Below are 13,357 nucleotides of genomic sequence, written 5' to 3' on the forward strand. Positions count from 1 at the left end.
AATACTGGCCCACCACCGATTTTCTGGCAACTGGTGGTTCGGCAGCTCCTTAAATCCTGACAAAATTACAAGAGCGTGCTTGAGCAACCCCCCCCCCCCCCCCCCCCGGAAGTCCCCCCGAAAATGTGGCACCCAGGCCAGGTGAGGCGGCTGATTTCGGCCTCACCGGGACTTCCGTAGCTGATCAGCGGGTCGACTTTGCCGCCTGTAGCTGGGGCTCTGGAACCCTGGAACCAAGGGTGGTGGACCTGGACTACATATTGCATCACTCTCCATCATGAAGAGATTTTGGATGCACAAGTCATCCTAACGCATGGCATCCCTGTGCGGTACCTCAGCTGCACGGAGGCAGAGAGGAAAGCCCTTCAGCGGATAGTCCACAGAGCTCAGAGGACCATCGGAACACAGCTACCAGCCTTGGAGGGCACCTACAACACACGGTGCCTCAGAAAAGCCAGCAGCATCCACAAAGACTCCTCACACCCCTGCAATAGTCTGTTCGAATTTCAACCATCGGGCAGACGCTATAAGGCCTTCTACGCCCGCACCTCCAGACTCGGGAACAGCTTCATCCCCAGGGCCATAGCTGCTATGAACCGGTCCTGCTGAGCCAGATGGTCACATCGCACAGCGAACCATCACTGACCTGCTTGAACTTTATACTGTTTTAAAACGGTTTCTAATTTTGTTTCACTGGGTTGTATAAATTTATACTGATCAGCTAATTAATTTATTGCATCGTATGGGAGGCGCATTCCCAATCTCGTTGTGCCCCTGTACAATGGCAATAAAGACACATTGTATTGTATAATCAGGTGAACAGACACCAGCCTTTCTTCCACTCTACCTATGCACGGTAGCGCAGCGGTAGAGTTGCTGCTTTACAGCGAATGCAGCGCCGGAGACTCAGGTTCGATCCTGACTACGGGTGCTGCACTGTAAGGAGTTTGTACGTTCTCCCCGTGACCTGCGTGGGATTTCTCCGAGATCTTCGGTTTCCTCCCACACTCCAAAGACGTACAGGTATGTAGGTTAATTGGCTGGGTAAATGTAAAAATTGTCCCTAGTGGGTGTAGGATAGTGTTAATGTACGGGGATCGTTGGGCGGCACGGACTTGGTGGGCCGAAAGGGCCTGTTTCCGGCTGTATGTATATGATATGATGATACCTGGCCTGCGAATGTTCCAGTTACCTCCCTGCCCAGGATAACGTATGTGAATCTGGGGGGTGTCAACTCAATCACATGCCGCCTTCACCAAGGACACAATGAATGAGTTGTGCTCACAGATTCAGTCTGCTGTATCTCCCTGTCTGCTCACTGAGGTCAGCACCCCCCCCACCCCCATTAAAATAAACTTTTCATCAAGATGACAATTTGCACAAAGGAAAATAGACGAGGGACAGGGAGCGGGATTTACTGCCAGGACTAAAGCACACAGAGACACACACGCCCCAGAGAGCGAGCGAGAGACACACACACCAGAGACACACACACACTCACCAGAGAGATACACACATACTCACCAGAGAGAGACACACACACACCAGAGACACACACAGATAAACACACTCACCAGATACACACACTCACCAGATACACGCACTCACCAGAGAGAGACACACACACACCAGACAAAGACACACACACAGATAAACACTCACCAGAGATACACACTCACCAGAGAGATACACACACTCACCAGACAAAGACACAAACACAGATAAACACACACTCACCAGACAGAGATACACACATACACACACTCACCAGAGAAAGACACACCACACACACAGATAAACACACACACTCACCAGACAGAGCAGAACGGTGGCGCAGCGGTAGAGTTGCTGCCTTACAGCGAATACAGCGTCGGAGACCCAGGTTCGATCCTGACTAAGGGCGCTGTCTGTACGGAGTTTGTACGTTCTCCCCGTGGGTTTTCTCCGAGATCTTCGGTTTCCTCCCACGACTCCAAAGACGTACAGGTATGTAGGTTAATTGGCTGGGCAAATGTAAAAATTATCCTTAGTGGGTGTAGGATAGTGTTCGTGTGCGGGGATCGCTGGGCGGCGCGGACCCGGTGGGCCGAAGGGCCTGTTTCTGCGCTGTATCTCTAAATCTAAAAATCTAAACACCAGACAGAGGCACACACACACAGATACACACACACACTCACCAGAAACACACGCTCACCAGAAACACACGCTCACCAGACACACGCTCACCACACACTCACCAGACACACACTCACCAGACAGAGAGAGACACACTCACCAGACAGAAAGACACACACACCTGATACACGCAATCTATTTAGATTTTTAAAGACTTTAGATTTTCCAGAAACAGTGAGGAAACAGGCCCTTCGGCCCACCGAGTCCGCGCCGACCAGCGATCACCCCCACACACTAACACTGTCCTACACACTAGGGGCAATTTTACCGAAGCCAATTAACCTACAAACCTGCACGTCATTTGAACTATTCAACCATCCAATGCTTTCGCTTTTCATAATCAAACAAACCAGAGGCTAGTCGAGGAACAAGTGCAAAAAATTGGTTGAGAACTGTAATTAATGTGATTCCCTGCAAGCAAATCGAGTGCCCATTTTGGAAAAAAAGGCGTTTCATTGGCTGTTAAAATAATGGATGGATGAGAAAATGCACTATATAAATACAATGTGTATCTTCATGAGGCAGGGAGCCTGTCAGCAAGAGAATCACTGGCCTCTACGGAAATGATGCAAGAAACGACATCCAACCGACGTCATTCTTGATTCAGTCAAAACAATCAACTGACCCTTTGTGCAGGAAGGAGCTGCAGATGCTATTTTATACCAAGGATCAAACGCTGGAGTAACTCAGCGGGACAGGCAGCATCTCTGGAGAAAAGGAATGGGCGACGTTTCAGGTCGAGACCCTTCGTCAGACTGATCCTTGGCCTCCCTGCCCATCTCCTCAATAACCAAGTACAACCAGACAAATACAGCATTGTCTGGAGAAGGGTCTCGACCCGAAACGTCACCCATTCCTTCTCTCCAGAGATGCTGCCTGGCCCGCTGAGTTACTCCAGCATTTGATATATACAATCTCCTCCTGCAAGACTGAGTAGTTTGATGTTTCGACCATCAAATCCTGACTAAAAGAGAGAAAAAAAAACTGGACACAAGGATGCTGGAATCTCCCGTGGAACACGAAGTGCTGGAGAAGCTGCAACCCAAAACACTGACTGACCACGTCCTCCAGAGATGCTGCCTGACCAGTGGAGTTACTCCAGCGGGTTGAGCTCTAGAATAGAACCGCCGGATGTTCGTCAGATCCTGCCAAGCGCCAATTGCCATCAGGTATGGCTTTACCCAAGAGCCAAGCTGTTGATGCATTTCTGCACTGGCAACATTTGCAGTGCATGTGATTCTGGAGAGAACGTTAGCAGTGCTTGGATCCAGTCTTCTCACAATACCTGCACGAATATTTATCACATAAACCTACCAGGCCACAATCAGCAATAATAAACCACCAAATGGATTTTCTCCCCTTCATGATTATCAACACAGTGGAATTCATTGCCCCAGGTGGCTGTGGAGGCCAAGTCAAAGGATATTTTAATGGCAGAGATAGATAGATTCTTGATTAGTACGGGTGTCAGGGGTTATGGGGAGAAGGCAGGAGAATGGGGTTAGGAATGAGAGATAGATCAGCCATGATTGAATGGGAGTAGACTTGATGGGCCGAATGGCCTAATTCTTCTCCAATCACTAATGAACACGTATATGAATTGCAAAGACAATTGCAATCAGCTAAATTGTCAGATTGCACCCAGATTAATGCAACATCAACAGTTCTGTTCTCTGCCGTCCATTTAAGGAAACAATTAGTCCTTAATGGTCTGAATTCAGCAAAAGTAAAGCCTGCTCCCTCTTTCTGTTTGAAGATGTGTTCAGAAAGTTCAACTCGTGGCATGAAAATACTTTCGGAAAACGGAAGGAGGAAAGTTGAGGGCATTTCGATCTCGCCCGTTTCAGCCAAATAAATTAAAATACTCAGACCTTCAGGCATTTTTCAAAGCTTGAAGATCATGCTTGATGTCTGAGGGTTGCAATACAGGTTTTGGCTGGGTGGCAGAACCACACAGGCAAATGTAGTAGGGTCCCCTTTTGAGAAAATAAAATTGCAACATATCAGTCCAAGGAAGGTTCGACTCAAAACGTCAACGGTCCAGTTTCTCTGGCCCGCCGAGTTGCTCCAGCACTTGGTGCCTTTTTATTTCAATTCGCTCGTTGCCAACACTTCTCAAATTCAAATGCAAGGGCCCTTTTAAAGGGTGGAGTTCGCTGGGACACTCTGGAACGAAATGGCGGATAAAGGGCCAGTGGACTTCACAGGTCGCTGATGTGTTCACTCAAACTTACAAAGCTTGAAGGCAAACCCAGACCGGAAGGCAAGGGCTATTTTTGTCTCTTGGCGCACGCCGGCTGGCCATTACGTGCAGCCGCAGTGGAACTCCGCCGACGACTCCTTCATGGCAACGTAGTTGCATCCGACGCAGGCCGTGTGGTACCACCCGTCGCAGTCGTCACACTGCACCCACTCCAGGGTGTCCTCCTGAGGCAGCTGGCACTGCTCGGCTGCACACTGCTCGGCACAGTACAGCGGACGGCTGAACACCTGACAGGTGACCTTGGAGCCGAGTGGAACGCTGCCCACAGGATGCTTCCGCGGTCGCCCTCGCTTCTTGCTGAAAGACAAAAGCCCAGGAGAGTCAAACAAATCCTCCATGTTGCCCAGTAGTCCACTGCACCGCGATTAGTTGCCATTGCGTTGCCCCGAACTTTTCACGCGCAAAACGTCCAAACTCCTCTACATAGAAACACAGAAAATAGGTGCAGGAGTAGGCCATTCGGCCCTTCGAGCCTGTACGCACCGCCATTCAATATGATCATGGCTGATCATCCAACTCAGTATCCCGTACCTGCCTTCTCTCCATACCCCCTGATCCCTTTAGCCACAAGGGCCACATCTAACTCCCTCTTAAATATAGCCAATGAACTCGCCTCAACTACCTTCTGTTGCACAGAATTCCACAGATTCACCACTCTCTGTGTGAAAAAAAACTTTCTCATCTCGGTCCTAAAAGACTTCCCCCTTATCCTTAAACTGTGACCCCTTGTTCTGGACTTCCCCAACATCGGGAACAATCTTCCTGCATCTAGCCTGTCCAACCCCTTAAGAATTTTGTAAGTTTCTATAAGATCCCCCCTCAATCTTCTAAATTCCAGCGAGTACAAGCCGAGTCTATCCAGTCTTTCTTCATATGAAAGTCCTGCCATCCCAGGAATCAATCTGGTGAACCTTCTCTGTACTCCCTCTATGGCTTTCCTCAGATTAGGAGACCAAAACTGTACGCAATACTCCAGGTGTAGTCTCACCAATGCCCTGTACAACTGCAGCAGAACCTCCCTGCTCCTATACTCAAATCCCCTCGCTATGAATGCCAACATACCATTCGCTTTCTTCACTGCCTGCTGCACCTGCATGCCTACTTTCAATGACTGGTGTACCACGACACCCAGGTCTCGTTGCATCTCCCCTTCTCCTAATCGGCCACCATTCAGATAATAGTCTGCTTTCCTGTTCTTGCCACCAAAGTGGATAACCTCACATTTATCCACATTATACTGCATCTGCCATGTCTTTGCCCACTCACCTAACCTATCCAAGTCACCTTGCAGCCTCCGAGCATCCTCCTCACAGCTAACACTGCCCCCCAGCTTCGTGTCATCTGCAAACTTGGAGATGTTGCTTTCAATTCCTTCGTCCAAATCATTAATATATATTGTAAATAGCTGGGGTCCCAGCACTGAGCCTTGCGGTACCCCACTAGTCACTGCCTGCCATTCTGAAAAGCACCAGAGGCAGCGGACTTTTCCAAAGACCAAACCAGCCGAAAAGGAAGGAATGAAGAAACAAGGAGCTGTAGATGCTGATGACACAGAGCAGACAGACACAAAATGCTGGAGTAGTAGTTGTATAGATAGTTGTTGTTATTAGTTGTTGTTATAGTAGATATATATAGATATTAGCTAATTGCAGGCAAATTGGCAATACTCAGTGCTCTAATATGCAATACTCCAGCAGTCTGTGTCTCTCCGTGTAAGAAAGAACTGCAGATGGTAGTTTATATCGAAGATAGACAAAATGCTGGAGTAACTCAGCGGGACAGGCAGCATCTCCGGAGAGAAGGAATGGGTGACGTTTTGGGTCGAGACCCTTCTTCAGACTGATCTGTCTGCCTGTCAGATGCTGCCAGTCCCGCTGAGATACTCCAGCATTTTGTGTCTATCTTCGATATAAACTAGCATCTGCAGTTCTTTCTTACACAGAGAGACACAGACTGCTGGAGTATTGCATATTAGAGTACTGAGTATTTCCAATTTGTCTGCAATTAATCAAGTCAAGTCATTTTTATTTGTATAGCACATTTAGGTTAATTCCCGGAATGGCGGGACTGTCATATGTTGAAAGACTGGAGAGACTAGGTTTGTATACACTGGAATTTAGAAGGATGAGAGGGGATCTTATCGAAACGTATAAAATTATTAAGGGGTTGGACACGTTAGAGGCAGGAAACATGTTCCCAATGTTGGGGGAGTCCAGAACCAGGGGCCACAGTTTAAGAATAAGGGGTAGGCCATTTAGAACAGAGATGAGAAAAAACTTTTTTAGTCAGAGAGTGTGAATCTGTGGAATTCTCTGCCTTAGAGGGCAGTGGAGGCCAATTCTCTGAATATATTCAAGAGAGAGCTAGATAGAGCTCTTAAGGATAGCGGAGTCAGGGGGTATGGGGAGAAGGCAGGAACGGGGTACTGATTGAGAATGATCAGCCATGATCACATTGAATGGCGGTGCTGGCTCGAAGGGCCGAATGGCCTTCTCCTGCACCTATTTTCTATTGTCTATTTAAAAACAACCCACGTTGACCAAAGTGCTGTACATCAGTTCAGGTACTAAGAACGAACATACAATGGCACACAAACATAACAGCACATACATAAACAGTTCACAATTAGCTAGTATCTATATCTATATCTATCTACTATATCTACATCTATCTATATCTATCTCTATCTATACAGCCAAAACGGTACACGATAGTGCAACAATTTTAAGGGCGCCTTACTCACCATTTGCCTGCACTGTGCACTATCAAGTTTTGTTCAAATTGTTGCACTCTTGTGCACTGTTTTGGCTGTATTTCGGGGACACACACACATATATATATATATTTTTTTTTTAAACGAAATTTGAACAAAACGTGACACTGCACAGCGCAGGCAAATGGTGAGTAAGGTGCCGCTAAAATTGTTGCACTATCGAATCGGGTTAGGCAGCATCTCCGCAGAGAAGGAATGGTTGACGTTTCGGGACGACACCTTTCTTCAATCTGAGAGTCAGGGGAGAGGGAAACTGGAGATATGGAAGGGTGAGGTGTGAAAACGACAAATCAAAGCAGACAATGGTTAAGGATTCATAGTTGGCTGAGGGGAAAGTGCAAAGATGCTGCTTGTCCCGAAGAGTTACTTTGGCATTTCGTGTCTATCTTTGGGGCAAACCAGCATAAGGTCATAAGGAATAGGAGTAGAATTAGGCCATTCGGACCATCAAGTCTACTCCACCATTCAATCATGGCTGATCTATCTTGCCATCTCAACCCCTGCCTTCTCCCCATAACCTGATACCTGAAACCAATTTGCGCCTGCAATTCCTTCCTACTCAAATCTGAAATCTGCAAAGTGCAGTATTACTTGCGAAAAGGTGCTCTTTATTACATTTTTCATCCACATGCAACATTGATCCACCCCTTTCTGCTCTCCGCGGAGACCGTTCCCTCCGCAACTCCCTGGTCCACTCGTCCCTTCCCATCCAACCCAGGTACTTTCCCCTGCAACCGCAGGAGATGCAACACCTGTCCCTTTATCTCCCCCCCCACAACTCCATCCAAGGACCCAGGTGAGGCAGAGGTTCACCTGCACCTCCTCCAACCTCATCTATTGTATCCGCTGTTCCAGATGTCAACTTCGCCACATTGGCGAGGCCAAACGCAGACTCGGCGATCGTTTTGTTCAACACCTTCGCTCAGTCAACCAACCTGATCTCCCGGTGGCTCAGCACTTCAACGCCCCCTCCCACTCCCAGTCTGACCTTCCTGTGACCTCCTCCTGCACCTATTTTCTATGAACATAAATGAATGGACTTACCCAGTTGGGGTGACGTGGGCATTATCCGTCGGGCTGCGGAGAATGTGACCACTGTGCTCCAGTTTATGCCTCTTGACCGTTGACTTTGGACCCGGCGGCGTCAGTTCCCGAACCCCCAGAGTCAACTGCCGTAACAGGTCCGGGTCGACGTCAGACTCTGACTTGCAGTGCCGGCGGCTGGAGGCGCCCTGCTGCACCTCCACCGAGAACCGCTGTATCATCTCCTCTTCCAGCTCCAGGTCGGGAAGGACAGTGTGAACCGTCTTCCGCCTGCTTTTGGACGCCGGCTGCTTCGGGGCCGGGGCAGCGGCCGTGGCGATGCCCGGGCGGCGGCCGTCCAGTGAGAACTGTCGGAATTCGCCCAGGACCCTCTTCGGGCCGCCGCCTCCTCCGCCCTGGCTCGGCTCTCCCCACTCCGACTGAAAGGAGGAGAGCTGGGACTTCAGCTTGCTGATGCTGCCGATGGAGTTGAGGATCAGCGTCGCCCGCGAAGCGGCCGGCGACTCGGTGAAGCTGCGGATCCGGGCCGCCCGCGGAGAGACGCACTCATCCGTGGAACAGACGGGTCGGAATCCGCACTGCTCCCGAACCCGGGGAATGGTGATGGCGTCGAAGTCGGCTGGGCGGACACTGACCTTCTGGAACAGGAAATAGAACTCGGAGTCCTGCTGACTCGCCAGACAACCCTCAGGGATGTTCACTGCATCGGGGTGGCCGAAGGTCACCGTGTCTCCATCTGCAACCTCCGTCCTTTGGCCTTTGGGGACGCGGACATCATTCACAAAGGTACCTAGAGAGACGCACACGGCCATAAGAATAATTCAATTTTCGATGAAGTACGATGTTAATCAGCTTGCAAACAATCAGATTGTAATCAGCTTTCGATCAGCCTATTGTCACAAGTACCGAGGTACAGTGTTTTTGTTACGTGCTATCCCGTCAGCAGACAAACTATACGTGATTGCAATCAAGCAGTCAACACTGTCCAGATTCAGGATAAAGGGAATAATGTTTAGTGCAAGGTAAAGTCCAGCAAAGTCTAATTAGTTTAGTTTCGTTTAGACATGCAGCGTGGAAACAGGCCAGGAAAGTGACCAGTGATCCCCGTCCACTAACACTATCCCACATGCACTAGGGACAATTTACATCAAGCCGGTGGCACAGCGGTAGAGTTATAGACAATAGACAATAGGTGCAGGAGGAGGCCAACATGCCATTAGTTTTCTTCACTGCCTGCTCTACCTGCATGCTTACTTTCATTGACAATAGACAATAGGTGCAGGAGTAGGCCATTCAGCCCTTCGAGCCAGCACCGCCATTCAATGCGATCATGGCTGATCACTCTCCATCAGTACCCCGTTCCTGCCTTCTCCCCATACCCCCTCACTCCGCTATCCTTAAGAGCTCTATCCAGCTCTCTCTTGAAAGCATCCAACGAACTGGCCTCCACTGCCTTCTGAGGCAGAGAATTCCACACCTTCACCACTCTCTGACTGAAAAAGTTCTTCCTCATCTCCGTTCTAAATGGCTTACCCCTTATTCTTAAACTGTGGCCCCTTGTTCTGGACTCCCCCAACATTGGGAACATGTTTCCTGCCTCTAATGTGTCCAATCCCCTAATTATCTTATATGTTTCAATAAGATCCCCCCCTCATCCTTCTAAATTCCAGTTGCTGCCTTACAGCGAATGCAGCGCCGGAGACTCAGGTTCGATCCTGACTACGGGCGCCGTCTGTACGGAATTTGCACGTTCTCCCCGTGACCTGCGTGGCTTTTCTCCGAGATCTTCGGTTTCCTCCCACACTCCAAAGACGTACATGTAGGTTAATTGACTGGGTAAATGTAAAAATTGTCCCAAGTGTGTGTAGGATAGTGTTAATGTGCGGGGATCGCTGGGCGGCCAGACTAGGTGGGCCGTCCTTGGCGTGCGAGAGGAAACTAGAGAGACCGGAGAAAAGCTGCGCAGGTCATGGGGAGAACATACAAACTCCGTGCAGACAAGCACCCATAATCAGGATCAAACCCGGGATTCCGGCGCTGCAAGAAAGCAACTCTACCGCTGCACCAACGTGGGTCTTCAACGAGGTAGATGGTTGGTCAGGACAGCTCTCTAGTTGAAAATAGGATGGTTCAGATGCACGATACAGGCTAGGAAGAAATTGATTCCGAATCTGTAGGCGTGCATTCTCGCAGTTCTTCGCATTTACTCCGAAGGTGCAAGTCAAAATGGAGAGGGTACAGAGGAGATTTACTAGAATGTTGCCTGGGTTTCAGCACTTAAGCTACAGAGAGAGGTTGAACAGGTTGGGTCTTTATTCTTTGGAGCGTAGAAGGTTGAGGGGAGACTTGATAGAGGTTTTTTAAATTTTAAGAGGGACGGACAGAGTTGACGTGGGTAGGCTTTTCCCCTTGAGAGTGGGGAAGATTCCAACAAGGGGACATAACTTCAGAATTGAGGGACAAAAGTTTAGGGGTAACATGAGGGGTAACTTCTTTACTCAGAGGGTGGTTGCTGTACGGAATGGGCTTCCGGTGGAAGTGGTGGAGGCAGGCTCGATTTTATTATTTAAGAGTAAATTGGATAGGTATATGGATGAGAGGGGATTGGAGGGTTATGGTCTGAGAGCAGGTAGATGAGACTAGGTCAGAGAGAGTGGTCAGCGTGGACTGGTAGGGCCGAACGGGCCTGTTTCCGTGCTGTAGTTGTTATATGATCATATGGTTATAGAAAGTGCCCGTTAATGTAGACCTCGTGACCCGTGCCTCTGGTTTGCTTCACCCTCTCAGTGAAGAAGCACCTGGCCTTGCTCCCCAGTGTAAACAGGATTACAAACACCAGAATGCCGTGCCGGTTAAGAGAGCAGATCACAGATGTGAGCACTTGTCAAACCACATGGCACTTCCTTCTAATGGGCCACCTGTCAGGGGGGGATTACAGGAACAGGGCAGTCGTCTCAATTTACAATTTGGGGCCCCGAACGAACAAATGGAAGCAGCTTGCGTTAATATATCCCCAACCGCAAATGCCAAGTGTCATGACAGCGACAGCCAGAGGCAATTGACAGTTTTACGCACTGAAAGGTCACTTTACCAGTCCCTACTTCAATCCCGTCTCCTTCCCTGATCATTAATTTGTCCTAATATGTTCCAATAATCCTTCTGTACTGCTCTCCCGTTTTCTGAACATAATGGGGATTCCCAAATTCCCTAAATGCGCGCAGCACACATCTCAGACTCTCAGTTTATTTTATTTTATCGTCGTGTGTACCAAGGTACAGTGAAAAGCTTTTGTTGTGTGCTAACCAGTCAGCAGAAACATGATACATGATTACAATTGAGTGTACAGATTCATGATACGGGAATAACGTTTAGTGCAAGGTAAAGCCAGTAACGTTTGACCAAAGATATCCTGAGGGTCTCCAATGAGGTAGGTAGCAGTTCAGGATTGCTCTCTGGTTGTGGTAGGTTGGTTCAGTTGCCAGACAACAGCTGGGAAGAAACAGCTGTAGAGAGTGATCAATCTGAAGAAGGATCTTGACCCGAAATATCACCCGTTCCTTCTCTCCAGAGATGCTGCCTGTCCCGCTGAGTTACTCCAGCATTTTGTATCTACCTTTCATTTAAACCAACATCTGCAGTTCTTTCCTGCACAAGAAAATGCTGATGTAGGTTTACACCAAAGATAGACTGGAGTAACACAGCAAGTCAGGCAGCATCCCTGGATAAAAGGCACAGGTGATGTTTCGGGTCGAGACCCTTGTTGCCAATGAATCAAGACCTTGCAGTCTTGAAGCATAATGTGCAATAATGCCTGAAGCATAATGTGCAATGGTCACTCCATACTAATTATCACTGAAGATAGAGCAGCTGTTGGCGGTTGTGCAGTGGAAAACAGTAACAGAAACAGACACAAAGCATCTCTGGAGAAAAGGAGTGGGTGACGATTCGGGTGGAGACCCTTCTTCAGACTGATCACTCCCTACCCTTTTAGCGTTATTGTGGGGTCCAAAATCTCGACCATATGGATTCCCTTGGTTTTAATAGAGATTGGTCTGCTTTGCGGGAATGGCGAGACTGTCCTATGTTGAATGACTGGAGCGGCTAGGTTTGTATACTGGAATTTAGAAGGATGAGAGGGGATCTTATCGAAACATATAAGTTTATTAAGGGGTTTGACACGTTAGAGGCAGGAAACATGTTCCCAGTGTTGGAGGAGTCCAGAACCAGGGGCCACACACAGTTTAAGAATAAGGGGTAGGCCATTTAGAACGGAGATGAGGAAAAACTTTTTCACTCAGAGAGTTGTGAATCTGTGGAATTCTCTGCCTCAGAAGGCAGTGGAGGCCAATTCTCTGAATGCATTCAAGAGAGAGCTGGATAGAGCTCTTAAGGATGACGGAGTCAGGTGGTATGGGGAGAAGACAGGAACGGGGTACTAATTGAGAATGATCAGCCATGATCGCATTGAATGGCGGTGCTGGCTCGAAGGGCCGAATGGCCTCCTCCTGCACCTATTGTCTATTGTAATGAATCCGCTCTCCCCCCTCCCCCCCATCCCCCTCCCCCTCCCCCTCCCCTCCCCAAGCCTCACCGTTCGTGCTCCTGTCCACGATGTGCACCGTCCAGTCGCCGGTCGCGCTCCTCTCGGCCTGCAGCTCTGCGTGCACCCGGGAGATCAGCTCGTCGGCCCGGCCTGAGCTCAGGCGCAGGTCGGTCAGGTCGGCCTGTCGGCCCAGGCGGAAGGTGCAACGCTGGCCGTGGGGCAGGAAGGTGTAGAGATCGCTGCTGGGGGAGGCCGGGCCCGGGCCTGGTCCGGGGGTGGGCTGAGGCCCGGTGCCGATCCGCAGCAGCTGCAGACACGGCTGCACCTCCGACAGCATCGTCGCTCTGTCTGTCTGACCGAGGGCTGGCTGGCGGGAGTCGGTGAGCCTTCACGTCATCAAAACTGCGCTCCCGCTACCCCCCTCACCTCCCCACTACGTCATCGAATTCGGGGCATGGGGAGGTAGACGTCACGAAAAATCGGGGGGGGTTCGGAGGGTTGACGTGACGAAAGATCGGGGGGGGGACGGAGGGAGGGTTGACGTCATCGGGGCTTGGAG

The 13,357-nt window shown here is 49.5% G+C and overlaps 1 protein-coding gene across 1 annotated transcript; it reads right to left on the reverse strand.

Moving 5' to 3' along the window:
- Positions 1 to 2,949: 2,949 nt before the first annotated feature.
- Positions 2,950 to 13,154, reverse strand: tcf19l (transcription factor 19 (SC1), like). The gene is made up of 3 exons (XM_078415792.1): positions 12,847 to 13,154; positions 8,256 to 9,045; positions 2,950 to 4,735 (listed from the first exon to the last, which is right to left on the reverse strand). Exons 1-3 carry the CDS (start codon positions 13,133 to 13,135, stop codon positions 4,480 to 4,482), a joined length of 1,335 nt encoding a protein of 444 aa, XP_078271918.1. The 5' UTR covers positions 13,136 to 13,154; the 3' UTR covers positions 2,950 to 4,479.
- Positions 13,155 to 13,357: the final 203 nt, after the last annotated feature.

Source organism: Rhinoraja longicauda, chromosome 19, assembly GCF_053455715.1.
Source record: "Rhinoraja longicauda isolate Sanriku21f chromosome 19, sRhiLon1.1, whole genome shotgun sequence".
NCBI classification, from domain to species: Eukaryota; Metazoa; Chordata; class Chondrichthyes; order Rajiformes; family Arhynchobatidae; genus Rhinoraja; species Rhinoraja longicauda.

Coding starts and splice junctions, on each gene's coding strand:
- tcf19l (XM_078415792.1), bottom strand. CDS start 13,135: ATGCTGTCGGAGGTGCAGCCGTGTCTGCAGCTGCTGCGGATCGGCACC. Junction 9,046..12,846: donor CGTGGACAGGAGCACGAACG/GTGAGGCTTGGG, acceptor GCGTCTCTCTAG/GTACCTTTGTGAATGATGTC. Junction 4,736..8,255: donor GCCCACGTCACCCCAACTGG/GTAAGTCCATTC, acceptor TTTGTCTTTCAG/CAAGAAGCGAGGGCGACCGC.